The following is a 21,112-nucleotide window of genomic DNA, read 5'->3' as shown; positions in this document are numbered from 1 at the left end:
AATTTCATACGAATATGTTGTTTACACATGGAGATATAAAACGAGGGCAATTTTACAGGATTTCATGACCCAAAAAATTTTCAACCCTTTATATCTTCTCAATTTATAGATCTGTACACAAAAGAACTATATCTTATAACTGAGGAAAACAAAGTGTATATGAGAAAGAAATTTCATACGAATATGTTGTTTACACATGGAGATATAAAACGAGGGCAATTTTACAGGAATTCATGACCCAAAAAAATTTCAATCCTTTATATCTTCTCAATTTATGGATCTGTACACAAAAGAACTATATCTTATATCTGAGGAAAACAAAGTGTATATGAGAACGAAATTTCATACGAATATGTTGTTTACACATGGAGATATAAAACGAGGGCAATTTTACAGGATTTCATGACCCAAAAAATTTTCAATCCTTTATATCTTCACAATTTATGGATCTGTACACAAAAGAACTATATCTTATATCTGAGGAAAGCAAAGTTTATATGAGAACGAAATTTCATACGAATATGTTGTTTACACTTGGAGATATAAAACGAGGGCAATTTTACAGGATTTCATGACCCAAAAAATTTTCAACCCTTTATATCTTCTCAATTTATAGATCTGTACACAAAAGAACTATATCTTATAACTGAGGAAAACAAAGTGTATATGAGAAAGAAATTTCATACGAATATGTTGTTTACACATGGAGATATAAAACGAGGGCAATTTTACAGGATTTCATGACCCAAAAAATTTTCAATCTTTTATATCTTCTCAATTTATGGACCTGTACAAAAATAAACTATATCTTAAAACTGAGGAAAACAAAGTGTATATGAGAACGAAATTTCATACGAATTTGTTGTTTACACATGGAGATATAAAACGAGGTCAATTTTACATGATTTCATGACCCAAAAAAATTTCAATCCTTTATATCTTCTGAATTTATGGATCTGTACACAAAAGAACTATATCTTATATCTGAGGAAAACAAAGTGTATATGAGAACGAAATTTCATACGAATATGTTGTTTACACATGGAGATATAAAACGAGGGCAATTTTACAGGATTTCATGACCCAAAAAATTTTCAATCCTTTATATCTTCTCAATTTATAGATCTGTACACAAAAGAACTATATCTTATAACTGAGGAAAACAAAGTGTATGTGAGAAAGAAATTTCATACGAATATGTTGTTTACTCATGGAGATATAAAACGAGGGCAATTTTACAGGATTTCATGACCCAAAAAATTTTCAACCCTTTATATCTTCTCAATTTATAGATCTGTACACAAAAGAACTATATCTTATAACTGAGGAAAACAAAGTGTATATGAGAAAGAAATTTCATACGAATATGTTGTTTACACATGGAGATATGAAACGAGGGCAATTTTACAGGATTTCATGACCCAAAAAATTTCTATCCTTTATATCTTCTCAATTTATGGACCTGTACAAAAATAAACTATATCTTAAAACTGAGGAAAACAAAGTGTATATGAGAACGAAATTTCATACGAATTTGTTGTTTACACATGGAGATATAAAACGAGGTCAATTTTACATGATTTCATGACCCAAAAAAATTTCAATCCTTTATATCTTCTGAATTTATGGATCTGTACACAAAAGAACTATATCTTATATCTGAGGAAAACAAAGTGTATATGAGAACTAAATTTCATACGAATATGTTGTTTACACATGGAGATATAAAACGAGGGCAATTTTACAGGATTTCATGACCCAAAAAATTTTCAATCCTTTATATCTTCTCAATTTATGGATCTGTACACAAAAGAACTATATCTTATATCTGAGGAAAACAAAGTGTATATGAGAACGAAATTTCATAGGAATATGTTGTTTACACATGGAGATATAAAACGAGGGCAAATTTACAGGATTTCATGACCCAAAAAATTTTCAACCTTTTATATTTTCTCAATTTATGGATCTGTACACAAAAGAACTATATCTTATAACTGAGTAAAACAAAGTGTATAAGAGAACAAAATTTCATACAAATATGTGGTTTACAGAGGATGATATAGAGTGGCCGTAATTTTACAGGATTTCATGACCCAAAAAAAATTCAACCCTTTATATCTTCTCAATTTATGGATCTGTACACAGAAGAACTATATCTTATAACTGAGGAAAACAAAGTGTATATGAGAGCGAAATTTCATACGGATATGTTGTTTACTCATGGAGATATAGAACGAGGGCAATTTTACAGGATTTCATGACCCAAAAAATTTTCAACCCTTTATATCTTCTTAATTTATAGATCTGTACACAAAAGAACTATATCCTATAACTGAGGAAAGCAAAGTGTATATGAGAACGAAATTTCATACGAATATGTTGTTTACACATGGAGATATAAAACGAGGGCAATTTTACAGGATTTCATGACCCAAAAAATTTTCAACCCTTTATATCTTCTCAATTTATAGATCTGTACACAAAAGAACTATATCTTATAACTGAGGAAAACAAAGTGTATATGAGAAAGAAATTTCATACGAATATGTTGTTTACACATGGAGATATAAAACGAGGGCAATTTTACAGGATTTCATGACCCAAAAAATTTTCAATCCTTTATATCTTCTCAATTTATGGACCTGTACAAAAATAAACTATATCTTAAAACTGAGGAAAACAAAGTGTATATAAGAACGAAATTTCATACGAATTTGTTGTTTACACATGGAGATATAAGACGAGGTCAATTTTACATGATTTCATGACCCAAAAAAATTTCAATCCTTTATATCTTCTGAATTTATGGATCTGTACACAAATAAACTATAGCTTAAAACTGAGGAAAACAAAGTGTATATGAGAACGAAATTTCATACGAATATGTTGTTTACACATGGAGATATAAAACGAGGGCAATTTTACAGGATTTCATGACCCAAAAAATTTTCAATCCTTTATATCTTCTCAATTTATGGATCTGTACCCAAAAGAACTATATCTTATATCTGAGCAAAACAAAGTGTATATGAGAACGAAATTTCATAGGAATATGTTGTTTACACATGGAGATATAAAACGAGGGCAAATTTACAGGATTTCATGACCCAAAAAATTTTCAACCTTTTATATTTTCTCAATTTATGGATCTGTACACAAAAGAACTATATCTTATAACTGAGGAAAGCAAAGTGTATAAGAGAACAAAATTTCATACAAATATGTGGTTTACAGAGGAAGATATAGAGTGGCCGTAATTTTACAGGATTTCATGACCCAAAAAAAATTCAACCCTTTATATCTTCTCAATTTATGGATCTGTACACAGAAGAACTATATCTTATAACTGAGGAAAACAAGGTGTATATGAGAGCGAAATTTCATACGGATATGTTGTTTACTCATGGAGATATAGAACGAGGGCAATTTTACAGGATTTCATGACCCAAAAAATTTTCAACCCTTTGTATCTTCTTAATTTATAGATCTGTACACAAAAGAACTATATCCTATAACTGAGGAAAACAAAGTGTATATGAGAACGAAATTTCATACGAATATGTTGTTTACACATGGAGATATAAAACGAGGGCAATTTTACAGGATTTCATGACCCAAAAAATTTTCAACCCTTTATATCTTCTCAATTTATAGATCTGTACACAAAAGAACTATATCTTATAACTGAGGAAAACAAAGTGTATATGAGAAAGAAATTTCATACGAATATGTTGTTTACACATGGAGATATAAAACGAGGGCAATTTTACAAGATTTCATGACCCAAAAAATTTTCAACCCTTTACATCTTCTCAATTTATGGATCTGTACACAAAAGAACTATATCTTATAACTGAGGAAAACAAAGTGTATAAAAGAACAAAATTCTATACGAATATGTGGTTTACATAGGAAGATATAGAGTGGCCGTAATTTTACAGGATTTCATGACCCAAAAAAATTTCAACCCTTTATTTCTTCTTAATTTATGGATCTGTACACAGAAGAACTATATCTTATAACTGAGGAAAAGAAAGTGTATATAAGAGCGAAATTTCATACGGATATGTTGTTTACTCATGGAGATATAGAACGAGGGCAATTTTACAGGATTTCATGACCCAAAAAATTTTCTACCCTTTATATCTTCTCAATTTATGGATCTGTACATAAAAGAACTATATCTTATAACTTAGGAAAACAAAGTGTATAAAAGAACAAAATTTCATACGAATATGTGGTTTACATAGGAAGATATAGAGTGGCCGTAATTTTACAGGATTTCATGACCCAAAAAAATGTCAACCCTTTATTTCTTCTCAATTTATGGATCTGTACACAGAAGAACTATATCTTATAACTGAGGAAAACAAAGTGTATATGAGAGCGAAATTTCATACGGATATGTTGTTTACTCATGGAGATATAGAACGAGGGCAATTTTACAGGATTTCATGACCCAAAAAATTTTCAACCCTTTACATCTTCTCAATTTATGGATCTGTACACAAAAGAACTATATCTTATAACTGAGGAAAACAAAGTGTATATGAGAGCGAAATTTCATACGGATATGTTGTTTACTCATGGAGATATAAAACGAGGGCAATTTTACAAGATTTCATGACCCAAAAAATTTTCAACCCTTTACATCTTCTCAATTTATGGATCTGTACACAAAAGAACTATATCTTATAACTGAGGAAAAGAAAGTGTATATAAGAGCGAAATTTCATACGGATATGTTGTTTACTCATGGAGATATAGAACGAGGGCAATTTTACAGGATTTCATGACCCAAAAAATTTTCAACCCTTTATATCTTCTCAATTTATGGATCTGTACATAAAAGAACTATATCTTATAACTTAGGAAAACAAAGTGTATAAAAGAACAAAATTTCATACGAATATGTGGTTTACATAGGAAGATATAGAGTGGCCGTAATTTTACAGGATTTCATGACCCAAAAAAATGTCAACCCTTTATTTCTTCTCAATTTATAGATCTGTACACAGAAGAACTATATCTTATAACTGAGGAAAACAAAGTGTATATGAGAAAGAAATTTCATACGAATATGTTGTTTACACATGGAGATATAAAACGAGGGCAATTTTACAGGATTTCATGACCCAAAAAATTTTCAACCCTTTATATCTTCTCAATTTATGGATCTGTACACAAAAGAACTATATCTTATAACTGAGGAAAACAAAGTGTATAAAAGAACAAAATTTCATACGAATATGTGGTTTACATAGGAAGATATAGAGTGGCCGTAATTTTACAGGATTTCATGACCAAAAAAAATTTCAACCCTTTATTTCTTCTCAATTTATAGATCTGTACACAGAAGAACTATATCTTATAACTGAGGAAAACAAAGTGTATATGAGAAAGAAATTTCATACGAATATGTTGTTTACACATGGAGATATAAAACGAGGGCAATTTTACAGGATTTCATGACCCAAAAAATTTTCAACCCTTTATATCTTCTCAATTTATGGATCTGTACACAAAAGAACTATATCTTATAACTGAGGAAAACAAAGTGTATATGAGAAAGAAATTTCATACGAATATGTTGTTTACTCATGGAGATATAAAACGAGGGCAATTTTACAGGATTTCATGACCCAAAAAATTTTCAACCCTTTATATCTTCTCAATTTATGGATCTGTACATAAAAGAACTATATCTTATAACTTAGGAAAACAAAGTGTATAAAAGAACAAAATTTCATACGAATATGTGGTTTACATAGGAAGATATAGAGTGGCCGTAATTTTACAGGATTTCATGACCCAAAAAAATGTCAACCCTTTATTTCTTCTCAATTTATAGATCTGTACACAGAAGAACTATATCTTATAACTGAGGAAAACAAAGTGTATATGAGAGCGAAATTTCATACGGATATGTTGTTTACTCATGGAGATATAGAACGAGGGCAATTTTACAGGATTTCATGACCCAAAAAATTTTCAACCCTTTACATCTTCTCAATTTATGGATCTGTACACAAAAGAACTATATCTTATAACTGAGGAAAACAAAGTGTATATGAGAGCGAAATTTCATACCGATATGTTGTTTACTCATGGAGATATAAAACGAGGGCAATTTTACAAGATTTCATGACCCAAAAAATTTTCAACCCTTTACATCTTCTCAATTTATGGATCTGTACACAAAAGAACTATATCTTATAACTGAGGAAAACAAAGTGTATAAAAGAACAAAATTCTATACGAATATGTGGTTTACATAGGAAGATATAGAGTGGCCGTAATTTTACAGGATTTCATGACCAAAAAAAATTTCAACCCTTTATTTCTTCTCAATTTATGGATCTGTACACAGAAGAACTATATCTTATAACTGAGGAAAAGAAAGTGTATATAAGAGCGAAATTTCATACGGATATGTTGTTTACTCATGGAGATATAGAACGAGGGCAATTTTACTGGATTTCATGACCCAAAAAATTTTCAACCCTTTATATCTTCTCAATTTATGGATCTGTACATAAAAGAACTATATCTTATAACTTAGGAAAACAAAGTGTGTAAAAGAACAAAATTTCATACGAATATGTGGTTTACATAGGAAGATATAGAGTGGCCGTAATTTTACAGGATTTCATGACCCAAAAAAATGTCAACCCTTTATTTCTTCTCAATTTATGGATCTGTACACAGAAGAACTATATCTTATAACTGAGGAAAACAAAGTGTATATGAGAGCGAAATTTCATACGGATATGTTGTTTACTCATGGAGATATAGAACGAGGGCAATTTTACAGGATTTCATGACCCAAAAAATTTTCAACCCTTTATATCTTCTTAATTTATAGATCTGTACACATATGAACTATAGCTTATAACCGGGGAAAACAAAGTGTATAAAAGAACAGAATTTCATACTCTTACTCATGCGAGTTATGGGGGTTTCAATTTTAGAGCGAGTTATGATCCAAGTACTTTTTACTATCGTTCCAAGTTTTATTCTCGTATGTTACTTTGCCAGATCATAATTCTCAATTAATACCTTAATTTCTTCAAAGTATTCCATAAATTATTTAAAATTATAATATAATATTTGGTTTCTTCCGATGCTTGTCATCCAAAATGAGTTCGCGTGTCACGTTCAGGTTTGCCATCACGGGCTTAGACCATGTAAAACCATTCGCTGGGTGCAAGGCTTTCCCAATGCAGATATTGAGCTGGGATTTTTCCTTGTTTTAATTAACTCTAACGTGCACCTTTTCAAGGCCTTATTGATTTTCAACCATGAAGAAACGACTCCCTGGCAGGCTACCCTGTTTGGAAAACACGATGAATAATTTTTCATCTAATATTTCTCTTTTTCTTTGAAAATACGTAACATTTTACTACATAATAAGATAACTGTTGTAATCATGTTATTTTTGTAAATTCAGTTTTTACAATTTAATATCCATTTATTTCAAAATGATTTTGTTCTTTTTCAAAGAGTAATTTTTAAAATTAGCGTTTGTATGAAATTAATAAATCAAAAACAAAAACTTCCAGTAATTTGAATTTATAAATGTTCGATTTTGTCCAAAGAGAATTCGGACTGTAACTTATCAGTCAGAATCTCCTTAACTGGAGTTGCTCTTTTCTGAATGAATTGGTTTAGATTTTCCCAAAAAATAGTTCAAGATTTGTTCTTAAGCTAGATATTGTTTATTTTAAATTGTACACCTGCGAATATTATTATAACCTTTATTTGATGTTATAATCTGCCCCGCCATCTTTATTTAGTCCACGGAGGCGACTTAATTAATATGTTTTATTCATTGTTATTATCAGCTTATGGCTTATCATATTTGTTTAAATAAAGTAATAACTCATCGTTGTAATTTTTTCTTATTATTAAAACTGTTAACGTGCGAATTTTCCCTATGATTCACTTGTGATTGTTATTCATGTACAGATTGAAGCCTCGTAAGTATAATTCTGATTTTCCATTGTCAACAGGTTGTTAATTTGTATTGTTTTTGTTTAATTTTCTAAAATTGAGATGCATTAATAAAGGAGATAACGTTTAAGGTTATTTTCAGTGCACTGATCTTTTTCAAGTGTTAGGAATTGAAAATCGAAAGGGCTGAGCAACTGGACGCAAAACCAATTCCATTGTACTAACCGTTGTGTTAATTATTCTCATTTTGGATTAAAAATGGATATTATTCTTCGATTAAACTGGAAATATACTTTCTATATTTGACTGTTCCTTCAATTCTTAGGCATGGTGGTTTTAGAAAATTAATCTTAAGTGATAACAGCACGCTTAAACTGTAACAGATCGATTTGGTGATCAATATTTCGTATAAAAGTAAAGTAATTCTATTATTTAAAGTGGACTTTACGCCTAACTACCAATTAGATGTTGTGGACGGAGCAAACATACTTCACTGTACATTTCTTTTATTAATCATTAAATAAAATCCAAGGCCTAAGACTGGGAATCGAACCTAGTACTACAATACATATTAGCTTTACAGGCCTCTTCTCTAACCACTCGGCTATTGTGACGCCTAATGTTTTGTATATAATTAACTAACTTTATTTTATCATTAACCTTTAATTGGTAACCTTAATTAAGTAACATGTACTCTGGTATAATGACGATGGTACGATGAACATGATCAAAACCTTAAACTGACCATCTATTGATTCTATTTGGTCGAAAATTTTGGGTAGAAGCCGTAATATTATAGAACTTCACTCAGAACCACTGTGGCGAGGTTAGTTTAATGGCTGACCTTGTAGATCACACTAGCTATTTAGCTACTATATATTTAGGGTGACTGAAAAATCAAAACGGCACTGAATATATCTATATATTTATTGCAGGGAGAGAGAAAAACCTCCTCTAAACCACCACCCACATCCACCCCAGGGTCTTTATGCCTAACACAGAACTATTGATCCGTCTAACCCTGGGCGCCGTTACCCATGGCAACCAGTCCGGACAGTTCAATGTTCCCTCTTTTTACTACGTCTACAACAGAACTCCTGTTCTGGTACTTCCGTTATTGTAATATACGGTTAATCAGAATTATAGATTCATTTTTTTTTTTTTTAATATTTAATATAAATTGGTTTTAGTGACCGTAAAATATTATTAAGGATTCAAATTGACGAGGAATCGGTCCAAATAAAAACAACTCTCTTTTTGCCAACGTTTCGACAAAATATTTGTCGAAACTTTGGCAAAAAGACGAGTTGTTATTTTTATTTGACCGATTCCTCACCAATTTCGAATCCTTAATAATTAAATATTTAATTTATTTTGTTTTTATTCAAGCTCCTCTGAAACTTCAGTGCTGTAGACCAGAGGTCCCCAAACTTTTTACACAGGGAGCCAGTTCACTGTCCCACAGACCGTTGGAGGGCCGGACTATAAAACAAACTATTTTAAAGTAAAAACAAAACAAAACGGGAACAAATAGAATATTTCAAATAAAGAACAAGTTAATTTAAATCAACAAACTGCCCAGCATTTCTGTAGGAACTATGGACCTGCTTTTGGCTAATGAGATGGTCAATGTCCCGGTTTAGTTATAGTGCTTTGCCCTTCTTCCTACTTCTGGCTGTTATTTTACACTGTTTTCGGAACCGTGACGCGTGCATCCCGCGTCATCGGAAGTAGTACTGTACATGAGCGAAGCAGCACCGCCACATATAGGGCTCCTCTCACTGACCACCAATGAAAGAGATGTCCCTTCCGGAAGTACGGCGGGGGCCGGATAAATGTCCTCAGGGGATCGCATGTGGCCCCCCGGGCCATAGTTTGGGGACCCCTGCTGTATACTTTCAACTCAAACCTTCTTCACTTAGAATTCTATTTAACCCAAGTTGAGGCTACGAATAAAGCTGAAAGTTTTCAAAAATAAAGTGCTGCTTACCAATTTTGAAGCAGCGTGGTTCATACAGAATAAATCCTCCAAAAGGAGGTAGTATTATCCACAATAAAAGACTTTAATGGACAAAAAATCTATATTTCTCAAGAACTTAGGTACTACAGAGTCTGGAATACTTCCGTGGCTTCAGAAAGACGACAGCTGAAATCTGAATTTTTACAGAACAATACTGACTTAACTATTGCCTAAAGAGCATACTTCTTGTTGTTATGTAATAATTTTAAAAGTTTATTTCACAAAGTATCTGAAATTATATATTGTAGAATGTCTTCTATTTTGGCTGTCCAGTCTTTGGTTTCAATTCTGTACAGTTTTAAGTTTACATTTTACGAATAGAAATTTTTCGACTGTGAAATATCTTAAAAAGAAACGCATCAGGAGATTCATTCTTTTAAATATAATTCTTTAGTTCTTTGAAATCGCTTCAAAACTTTAATAATTACTAATTTTGTTGCTCTCTCTAATAATAATAGAAGTTTATAGGTGCAATATTTGCAAAATACGAAATTTGAAGCTGTACCAAAATGCTGGAGATAAATAGAACGTTTGGTCCAGTTTCTGGCCTTGGCCTTGAATTTCTTTTAATTATTTATGAGAAATTCACAGTAAATGTGACAGTATAGCCTTAGACCCACGAGATCTGATCAATATTTGTATCAGTAAAATCAGCCTGAACAAGAAAGCAAAAAGAAATAGACATCTTTGGTCACCATAAATTCATCTACAACACTAGAAGGGACGCCCAAAAAAAATTGTTCTTCTACTTTCAGCTTCACTTTCTCGCTAGTCACGTCAGATGAGCATAATAAAATACCAATCATTTCCAGTTTGTCGTATCCCCCCTCCAAGTGACATGTGACATTATTAGTGCTTCTTGTCACGCAACTGTTTTGGGAGTCCCTACTTTTCTTGCGGAGAGATGCGTGGACTTTTATTTTTATTATTTAGAGACGTCACACTCTTGTAGCCAACGTCAGCATTACATGATGGGAATTTTTGATCAATAAATAAGGTTTATTTCTCTAAAAAGCTGTATTATCTTCTCTTCATTCTTTTATTTAATAATTTTATTATGAGGAAAAGATGATGCAGATGATGTTTCTATAGAATGATGGAAAGAAAAGAAGTTTTTTGGAAGAATTGATTACTACCGAAATACGAGGGTCGTTTGAAAAGTCCGTGCAAAGTCAGAGAGATAGCACTACTGGCGCGTATCGAGGTTACGTTTAGTTAGTAGCATCTCTTGGAAGAACACACACCAAGTTTCAGCCAGATCGGTCTATTTCTTTGTGTTTGGCATTCGTTTGAATCGAGGAAGTCGAGTGATTTTCAAAAAATGGACGAAAAAGGATTTCGTGTGTTGATTAAACACTACTTTATGAAAGGCAAAACGCCTGAGGAGACTAAAGAGAAGCTTGATAAACATTATGGTGACTCTGCACCTTCGATTAGAACAGTTTATAAGTGGTTTCAAAATTTTCGGAGTGGCCATATGGGCACAAGTGACACCGAACGTTCTGAACTTGAGGTTACTACTCCAGAAATCATTGATAAAATCCATGATATGGTGATGGATGACAGAAGAGTGAAGGTCATGAGATTGCTAGTGCTGTGGGCATCTCGAATGAACGGGTACATAATATTTTGCATCAACATTTGGACATGACAAAGCTATCCGCCAGATGGGTGCCGCGATTGCTCACGCTTGACCAAAAACGAAATCGTGTGAAGTGTTGCAAGGACGGTTTGCAGCTGTTCCAGAAGAATCCGCAGGACTTTAAGCGTCGTTTCGTCACTGTGGATGAAACATGGATACATCACTACACTCCTGAGACCAAAGAACAATCTAAACAATGGGTTACCAAGGGGGAATCTGCGCAAAAAAAGGCGAAGACCGTTCCTTCGGCCGGAAAGATTATGGCGACTGTCTTTTGGGATTCGCAAGGAATAATCCTCATCGACTATCTGGAAAAGGGTAAAACTATTACAGGTGCATATTATTCATCGTTATTGGACCGTTTGAAAACCGAGCTGCAAGAAAAACGCCCACGATTGGCCCACAAAAAAAAGCCTTTTTCCATCACGACAACGCACCAGCTCATACCTCAGCAGTTGTGGTCGCAAAATTAATGGAAATAGGGTTCCAACTCGTTTCACATCCCCCCTATTCTCCAGACTTGGCTCCCTCGGACTACTATTTGTTCCCCAATATGAAGAAATGGCTGGCGGGAAAAAGATTTTATTCAAACGAGGAGGTGATTGCAGAAACGAATGGCTATTTTTCAGACTTGGACAAATTCTATTATTCGGAAGGGATCAACAAACTAGAGCAGCGTTGGACGAAGTGTATAAGCCTAAAAGGAGACTATGTTGAAAAATAAAAAAAGGTTTACCCCAAAAAATTAAGTAGTTTTTATTTTTGCACGGACTTTTCAAACGACCCTCGTATATTCTTTGAAATGACTCCGAAAATTGAAGCATCATGAGCCATAGTGTAACATTTAATAATAATAATTACCATTAGATCTTTTAGTTTGTATCTTTTTAAGTGAAAGTGAAGAAAGATGGAGATTATATTGAAGTAGACCTTAATTTTCTTTTTAAATTAAAGAAAAGATCTATGGCGTTCAAAAATAGCATAATAATTTAGTAAGAACTAATTTTCATTTTTAACTTGACCATAACTTACAAAAAACAGAAAAGGAATAATATGAATTCACGATAAAACATCCAATAACAAGAGTTGCGCCTATCCAGAATTGAACTATTTTTCTGTCTGAGCTGTAACAAACCTTTAAGTCGATAATATAACAGATTGCCAAAGATTCTGGCAAAGTATTATGAGAAACTGTTTTTGGTATAAAGAATTTAAGATTACTTGCCAGAAATATGATTAGTAAACAGTGATTACTTGATTCATGGAAATAAACAATGTTTTTAATGGTTTATTTCGAAAATATTAAAACTAAATTTAGAAATAACTTAATTTCGAAGGCCCCAAAACTCAACTTATCACGTATTATATAAAAAAACTAAATATTGACTTAGAGCAGAACAATTATTTTTCGGATAAATTTAAATTAAATTTTTTTTAAGTTATTTTCAAATTAAGAGGACAGTTGTTAAATCTGAATTTCAATGTTGCCAGAGATGAAACTGTACATTTGTGTTCTATGTGTAACCAGTCTGTTATTGAAGGTACCTTTCATTATGTAAGTGTCTGTCCTATACTATCTGAACTCAGAGTAAGATGGCTAGGGAAGAAAGCGTTATCTGAATCAGAGTGTATTGAATATTTAAATGGACGCGATTGGGATAAGCTATATAATTATCATATTAGAGCATGGAAATACAGAAGTTTCCTCATACAGGAATATAACACTTATATTTATTAGAATATAACTGAAATTATGCGATAAGTTCTGGCTGCTATTGTAAATTTTTAAATAGAATATGGTCAAGCAGATGGACTGCTGTCCATGCTTTATGTAAATATGATTTACTGGTTGTAATAATTATGTATACAGGGTGTATACGGAGGAGTGGTCGAAATTTCGGGAGGTGATTCAGCAGCTCAAATGGAACAAAAAATCTTCTCTTCACTTTGGCCTGATTCTCAATAGTGTCCATGATATTTGCATTTTTAACTTTTCCGTCGATATTCGCGTTTTCCACCATAAAAACGGCCGTAACTTTTCTATCCTTTATCCTACAACAAATCTGCTTATTCCATACGAAAGAGCATTAAATTTCCTACAAATGTGCTTAACTCAGAGCCTCAAAACGTTTCTTATAACAATGAAATTTTTACTTTAATGTCTAAAAAATTCGTTCTCGATCATTTTTGTTAAAATTTTCAACTGCATTTTTTTAATGATTAATGAATCAAGGAGTCACATAATTTCAGAAAAAAGTTGCGCATTTATTGAGCTTCAAGACCATATGGATTTTTTTGGTTTTTAATAAAACTCTACCCCGAACAGAAGGGTGTAAATGCAGAAAACTGGGATTTTGCGTAACCGACTTTTCACTACTAATTTACTCTTTGCAGAGTACATAAAATTAAGTTGGCAATATTCTAACTTCTTTTTGAAGTGTAAGTAATTTATAGAAGTAAAATAAAAAGCGATGTTTTGTTTTTTTGAACAAAATTTAGATCCTTAGGGAATTTTATGCATTTTATTTGATAAATTATGTGAAACAAAAACAAAACAGTTTCCAAGATATCTAACCGAATGATTAGAATTTAAAAGAATATAAATTATGCGATACTAGAACCAAGATATATGCGCATAGATGGTGGTTTTATCACCGTTGATACAAACAAATCCATATAAACTATAGATAAAACTCAGCGTGCTAAAAATTAATTATCGGTCACCTGTTAATTAATGTTATTAGAAGCGGGTTCTTTTCCATTAAAATGTGTTTTTTGTTGGTTGGTTTATTTGAAGAAAAACTAGCTCTGTTTACATTAAATTATGTAAAACTAGAATGCCTAGTTACGTTCTTGCTTTTATATTATTTATTAACACTTATTAAACGTATAAGTTTTATGTTTTCTAAACTTAATGTTAATATTTATTCGTTTGATTCCATTTTGGGCTTGGCATCTTGTTCTTTTTTCTCATATTTTTCACCGTTTTAGTACAGTCTTTTAATTCCCAAAATAAAATTGATTTTATAGAAAATGGTCGTAAGTGTGAATATTCTAGCTAAAAAATGAAAACTCGCAACGGAAGTTAGAATTTGAGACCTGACATTAAAGGAAGGAAATTCATCTAACCGAAAGCGTCACTTTACAAAACTGTTTCCTTTCATCACTTCGTTTAGGGATTTTCTTAACAATTACTGCAATGCTTTTCTTTCAACTTTGCAAACACATTTCACACTATGGTTCTAAACTTATTGGAGGTATTAATATGTACTTTAGCTTATCTTTATTTATGAAAGTGATTCTAGAAAGTAAACAGAGCTAAAGTTTATGGTAATGTTCAGTTACTTTCCTTCGTTGTTGTTTTCAGTTACAGTTTATGATGTTAATTTTTGATGAAATTCATAAAGAAACATTTTCTTTGGGGTTTCCTTAATTATAAGCTCACCCGAGCCACATTAAATTGATATTTCTTGGGGTTTTATGACGTAAAATAGTAATCTTCTCATTAGAGTCTTACATTTTTTTCTGTAATTTAGTTGTTTTTGTTTCTATGTTTAAATAAGCTGTATTACTTTTACTCTCCGCCGGATCACTCTTCCTCCGATCTTCTATGACTCAATTCCTGTTCCTCCTGCCAATGTTGTCCGTTATCTTGGGCTTTATTTAGACAAAAGACTGACTTGGAACCCTCACACAAGACTTAAACGAACTGAAGTTAACAGACGTTATCGACTGCTTAAAAGACTACTAGACCAACGATCAAAACTTTCACTTAATGACAAACGACTGATTTACATTTCTATACTAAAATCCGCCTGGACGTACGGTATTGAACTGTGGGGTTCAACGAAACGCTCCAATCTTCCAAGAATTCAATCACTTCAGTCTAAAATTCTCCGCACTATCGTTAAACAGCTCCATTTTACGTCTCAAATCTAACTATCCACAGTGACTTGGAAATTCCGTTTGTAGGTCAGGTTGCACGGGCTCGCTATAAAAGTTTTCATCAGAACTTGCTCTCTCATTTCAATTCTCTTGTCCGCCATTTATCATCTCATCACCATCCAGGTCATCCTCCCAGACGATTAAAATGTCAGTGGCCTCGCGATTTTCTCTCTTCTGAGGAGAGTAGCTAATCCTGGAGACGACTTAGGGAGTGTTATCAGTGGGTAACTTCTCCCCTCAATTAGTGAGTTTGTAGTGGTATCAGCTATTGTCATTGTTACTAATAGTGCATCTAGCGCTGGTGTAACTTAACAAATAAATTTAAAAAAAAAATGTTCAAATAACCTAATTGCTGTTTGACTACTAATGAATTAATTTTTTGTTCTTTTCCAGAAACTGCCATGATGAACGGCGTGAATGGTATAAACGGTCATCAAAATGGTTGCGAACTGAATGGTACTGTTGGCAAAGGATCTTGGACAATTGGATTGATAAATGTCCAGTTTAGATATTTAACTGCTGAAACTTTTGGATTTAAGATCAACGCAAATGGTTCTTCATTGAAAAAGAAACAAATGTGGACACTAGAACCAGTACCATCTGAAACGAATACAGTATATTTAAAATCACATTTGGACAAATATCTAGCGGTTGATTCATTTGGTAATGTCACTTGTGAAAGTGATGAAAAAGAGCCAGGATCAAAGTTTCAAATTGTTGTTAATGAAGATGCTAGCGGCAGATGGGCTTTGAAGAATACCGCTCGTGGTTATTTTCTAGGCGCTTCTGCGGACAAACTAACTTGCACGGCAAAAGTTCCTTCCAATCCAGAGTACTGGCTGGTACATCTTGCTGCCAGACCTCAGGTATGTGCCTACAACTTTTTATCTAGTTTTGCGTTTTTAGTGATAAGTACTCTTTTAAACCAACTTGGTGGTCTAAAATGGTGTTTTGCCAAATTTTAGTTAACCATTTGATAAAATGCTGTTCGAGCCCCACAAGAAGTAAGAAATATTTTTTTAATTTGAGCATTTATTGGAAATATAAAGTTCTCAAAAACAAAGGTCAATGAGTTTTGAGTAGGTGAATGTGTTTAATTAGAATATTATCAAAAAAATAAAACTATCGTATCTTTTGTTTTGAAACAGTTTTCCCCCCAAAAATAAGTTCAATTAATGGGCAATTCTTCCTGCAGCAGAAGTAGATATAATATTCCTTCGCCAACAGCCATTTTATTCAAGAGTACTGCTGCAATTTTGGTTAAATGAGCCGTTTATTTTGAAAGTGGGGCAAGTCCATTTTTGAAAAAAATGAAGATAATGGTAATTATAGATAAAACTTAGTACGAACTTTTTATCTGTAAACAATTTAGAGTAACAAAAAAATGCTAATATTTGGGAGATTGAAGTTTTAGCTCTTAACAATATTGTAAATATGTTTAATTTGAAAATGGTGCAAGTCCATCTTAGGTTGAAATTATTTAACCGTACAGCAAAATTTAACTCCGGTTGCTGAATGGTGAAGTAAATGTGATGGTTTAACATCATGTCTTATCTATCTATTTTTGATATTGGTAATCGGTGATTGTACAATATTTCATAAAATTTATTATTATTTAATAATAATAAGTACATCTTAATTTTGTGTTTCGATAATAACACCAACATCGGGAAATCTTAGTACTATTGGCAACACTGTGAAAAAGTGTAAATTGTATATCACTCGACTTATATTATCGGCTATTAAGTAAGTTGTGTTGTTTTGTGCTCGGTGTACGAAAAAGTTTCATTATTTGAAAATTAATAACGGATTGTGGTTTATTTTATAAAAAGAAAAAAATGGCTGAAACCGATTACAACGGTAATTGTAACTCTGATGCATCTGAAAGTGAATTTGGTAGGTAACAAGAATAAAATAAAAATACTTTTCTGGGTAATAACGCCATTTCAATAAAATCCTCATTTGCAAGTAATTTTATAATGTTTGTAGAAATAAGACCCATGACAATCGGTAATAAAAGAAGAATGTTGGAATCAGAATCTGAATACGAAGGCAATTCGGACCAAAATGATTCAAAAAAGAAGAAGAATAGTCGAACTATTGATTAGTATTTTGTTTTTATTGTTAAAAAAAGACTGAAACGACTGAAATATTATCCATTTAAATCAACGATTACAATAATTCATTAATTTTGAAAGTGAGGCAAGTCCATTTAGTTATAATAAATCTTTATTTTTCTTAGCCAGCACTATAAACACTATTGGATTATAAACTTACATTATCTAACACCACAAAATACATAAAATATGTCTATTAATATTTACCAATATTTTTAAAATTATTGAAACGCAAAACCTTAAATATCTCGAAATAACAAAAAATGAACTTGCCCCACTTTCAAAATAAACGGCTGCATTTCCTGGATCCGATTTTGTCAAACGTAAGAGTAAATTCTAGTCCAATCAGCGGATATTGTAAAACATTGACAAATCAGCAAATTTTACGATCTTTTTAAATTTACGAATTAAGATTTTACGAGAATTTTGCCTACAGCATTCTTGTTTCAGTTCACTGCATTTTGGAGGTGCATCCAAAATGCTTTTTTGATTGTTAGGAAATAGGCTGTGTCTTTCCCGGATATCTGATTTTGTTTCAAGAGTTAGTTTAGTGAGATGTTGATCTTGTTAACTCCCCTCACAACAACTCTGTGGCTTTCTGCGTATTCTTTTAAAAATTATTTATTCAATTCCTGTATTTTTAATTCGTTATTTGTGTTCGCTCTGCTCCTCCCAAACTTTCTGTGGTAATAACTAAATAAAGCTCTGGTCTCTCCTAGTAAGAATCAAATCTCGGTTAATTCTTGTCACGTTGCTCTTAATTTGTTAGGAGCTCTGAATATTGTTTCGGTTGCTTGGTCATTCTGGGATCCCGGGTAACGAACTTGCTGATGAAACGGCAAAGGAAGGAGCTGCGTTGATAACAATGACTCCTCAGCCTATTATCCCTGTATCCTATCGACGTTGTAGAACAGAGGTAGAGCAGTGGATTTTGAAAGAACATCGGAAACGGTGGAGATCCCGAACTGACTGCCGCCAGGCTAAGGAAATCCTTGGCCTGTCGAGAACGGATATGGTTGGTCTTAGCAGGTCCCGGATCCGCCAGCTGGTTCAGGTGTTGAGTGGACATGCGAATTTAGCGTATCATCTTTTTAAACGCGGCCTTATCCGGTCGCCAAATTGTGCTGGCTGTGGTGAGTCCGATGAAACTGTGAGGCACTTTGTTGAGGTGTGTCCAGTTTATTCTAAAACTAGATTCCTCGTCTTCGGTAGGGTAAATGTTTCCCTGCCGGAGATTGTGGCATCGGGTAATCTAAACGAACTTTCTAGGTTTATTCAGTGCACTGGGCGATTGAGTCGTTATGCTCCCTAGTGCCCTGTTACTAATTTATTAGTTTATTATATTAGCATCTGGCAATTTTTAGCCGGATTTGTTATTTTTTTTTTTTTTTTTTTTTTAAACCCCGGTATCTCTTATGAGATGAGGGGTGGGCGGGGAACAATGGGCATTAGGATTGCCTGCGTTCCTTCCACCTTTTGGTGGAACCGCCCGTCTTAAACAATCTAATCTAAATATTGCAGATTCCAATTAGTTCTACTAAACCATCACTACAAGTACGTATTGCAATATATTAGGTATATATTCGACATTTTGGAAGTTAGAGCTAATTGTTCTAGACTGGTGATGATGCGGTGCTTCTGCAATTAAAAACAAAAATAGTTTTCAGTAATATTTCAAAAAACAAGTTATTTCTTCCTCTACTTTTCGGCCCATCTGGGTCCATTTTCTTGAGTGTTTCTCCAAAACATACAAAATACAGTTCTCTGTAAAGATTTAGTCAGCATGTGTATTATTAGTTAAAATCAAATTCACTACACCCAGTAGATTAATTAATCCCTGTTGATAGATAAAAAGTTCGAAACCGGTTAGGAATAACCCTGAAACATGCGTACTAGAACGGATAAAAACGAACGATAATAAACAGCACTGCGTGCCCTAACCACGTTTTTTTAACCGTGAAGTCATTTAACATCGCTATCTAAAACAAAATTAGAATTTTTTAATTATAAATAATTATAGCGTGCTGAATTTTTAACAAAAATATGTTTACATGAAAATTAAATAATTAAAACTGTTCGGTAGGACAGTTGTATAAAGGGGTTGATCGTCAAAAACTGTACGAAAAAGCGTAACGTTGAAAAACACCCAACTTTGACAATTCTTTTCTCTTTTTCTATAAAAGATAAAATTCCCTAATTTTCTGTAAAGTATAGGGCAAATCCTCGTTTACAACTGTATTTTTTTTGCAACTACGTAGAACAAATATTTATTTATTTATTTACAAAGGTTTGTACCTGTTACAAAAAGAGTTCTGTTCTTTGGTACAAATGCGACAAATCAAAAGAAATAATATAATGAAACATATAATATCTTACCCAAACAACTAAAAAGCAAGAAAAATATGTAAGTATCTAAACAAAAAATGTATAAACAGAAAGAAATATAGAAATAAGGTTTCAAAAATAGTACATAGAATGTAAATAAAGATTTATACAATGAAGAGGGTATTAATACAAAAATTTGTTCATACATTCAGAGCAATAGCTCTGTGCATCAGCACATTTTTTAGAAATTTATGAATTTGAAACATATTACCAACAGTAATATCGTTTAACAGATTTGAAAATTCTAAATTAGGGTCGTTTTGAACGGATAAATTTAGAGCTTTTCTAAACATCTCACAGTGGACATTGTATAAATGTATGAAATAGTTTCTGGTTGATTTAAATTATATAAGAGGCACAGGTTTTTTGGGATAATTTTCTATTATTTTATTATAAGTGACTTTCAAATAGATCAAATAGATTTCGAGAAATATCAATATGAAAGAACAATTAAATTTTTCGATACGTGATATTTCAAAAATAGTTGTTGTGTTATAGACTTTTGTTTACAAAAACTTCATGTCTGTAGAGTATAATTTATTTATTGAATAACTTTATTGAAAACTACCACTGTAGGTGCAATTGCATCTTAACGAGTAAATCAGACGACTAAATGTCATGAGAGAAGTTACTATTCAACGTGCTAAATCACATTGGTCACCTTAATTTTGGTCTTTTTTTTGACTTTGGTGTCACCTTAATTTGGTGGCTAGCTTTTCATCTATGGAAACTGAAATAGTATTACATTATTTTCTCGCCAATTAGTGTGAATATTACCCATTTTGTGTGCACTTCATTAATTCATTTTGAATTTAGAAAATATGCGCTTTTATTGTTTGCCTTGCCTTTATGTTATAATTTGTTTCTCTTGTTCAACCAAGGTTATTTTAAATAAGGTACCTTTTCTTTATTAGTTTTTCTTCCATCTTCAGAGGTATATGAATGTTGATGTACTTTAAGGAAGCAGCTTTTCTATTTCAACCATTAAATTTGTCCTGTCGTAATCAATTACAATAAACTGACAGCTAATTAGCGCACTAATAGATC

At 32.4% G+C, this 21,112-nt stretch overlaps 1 protein-coding gene across 1 annotated transcript in view; it reads left to right on the top strand.

Annotated features, from left to right (window-relative positions):
- The window catches only part of sn (fascin domain-containing protein singed), a 131,601-nt gene that overhangs the window by 51,552 nt on the left and 58,937 nt on the right, over positions 1-21,112 (top strand). The window contains exon 2 of the mRNA XM_074140800.1: positions 15,957-16,429. Coding sequence (XP_073996901.1) covers positions 15,965-16,429 — 465 coding nt within the window. The 5' untranslated portion in view covers positions 15,957-15,964. The remainder of the gene's footprint in view (positions 1-15,956; positions 16,430-21,112) is intronic.

This window comes from Rhodnius prolixus, unplaced genomic scaffold (assembly GCF_049639745.1).
Source record: "Rhodnius prolixus isolate KJV_2025 unplaced genomic scaffold, Rpr scaffold_6, whole genome shotgun sequence".
NCBI lineage: Eukaryota > Metazoa > Arthropoda > Insecta > Hemiptera > Reduviidae > Rhodnius > Rhodnius prolixus.
This window is presented reverse-complemented; position numbering and strand designations above follow the sequence as displayed.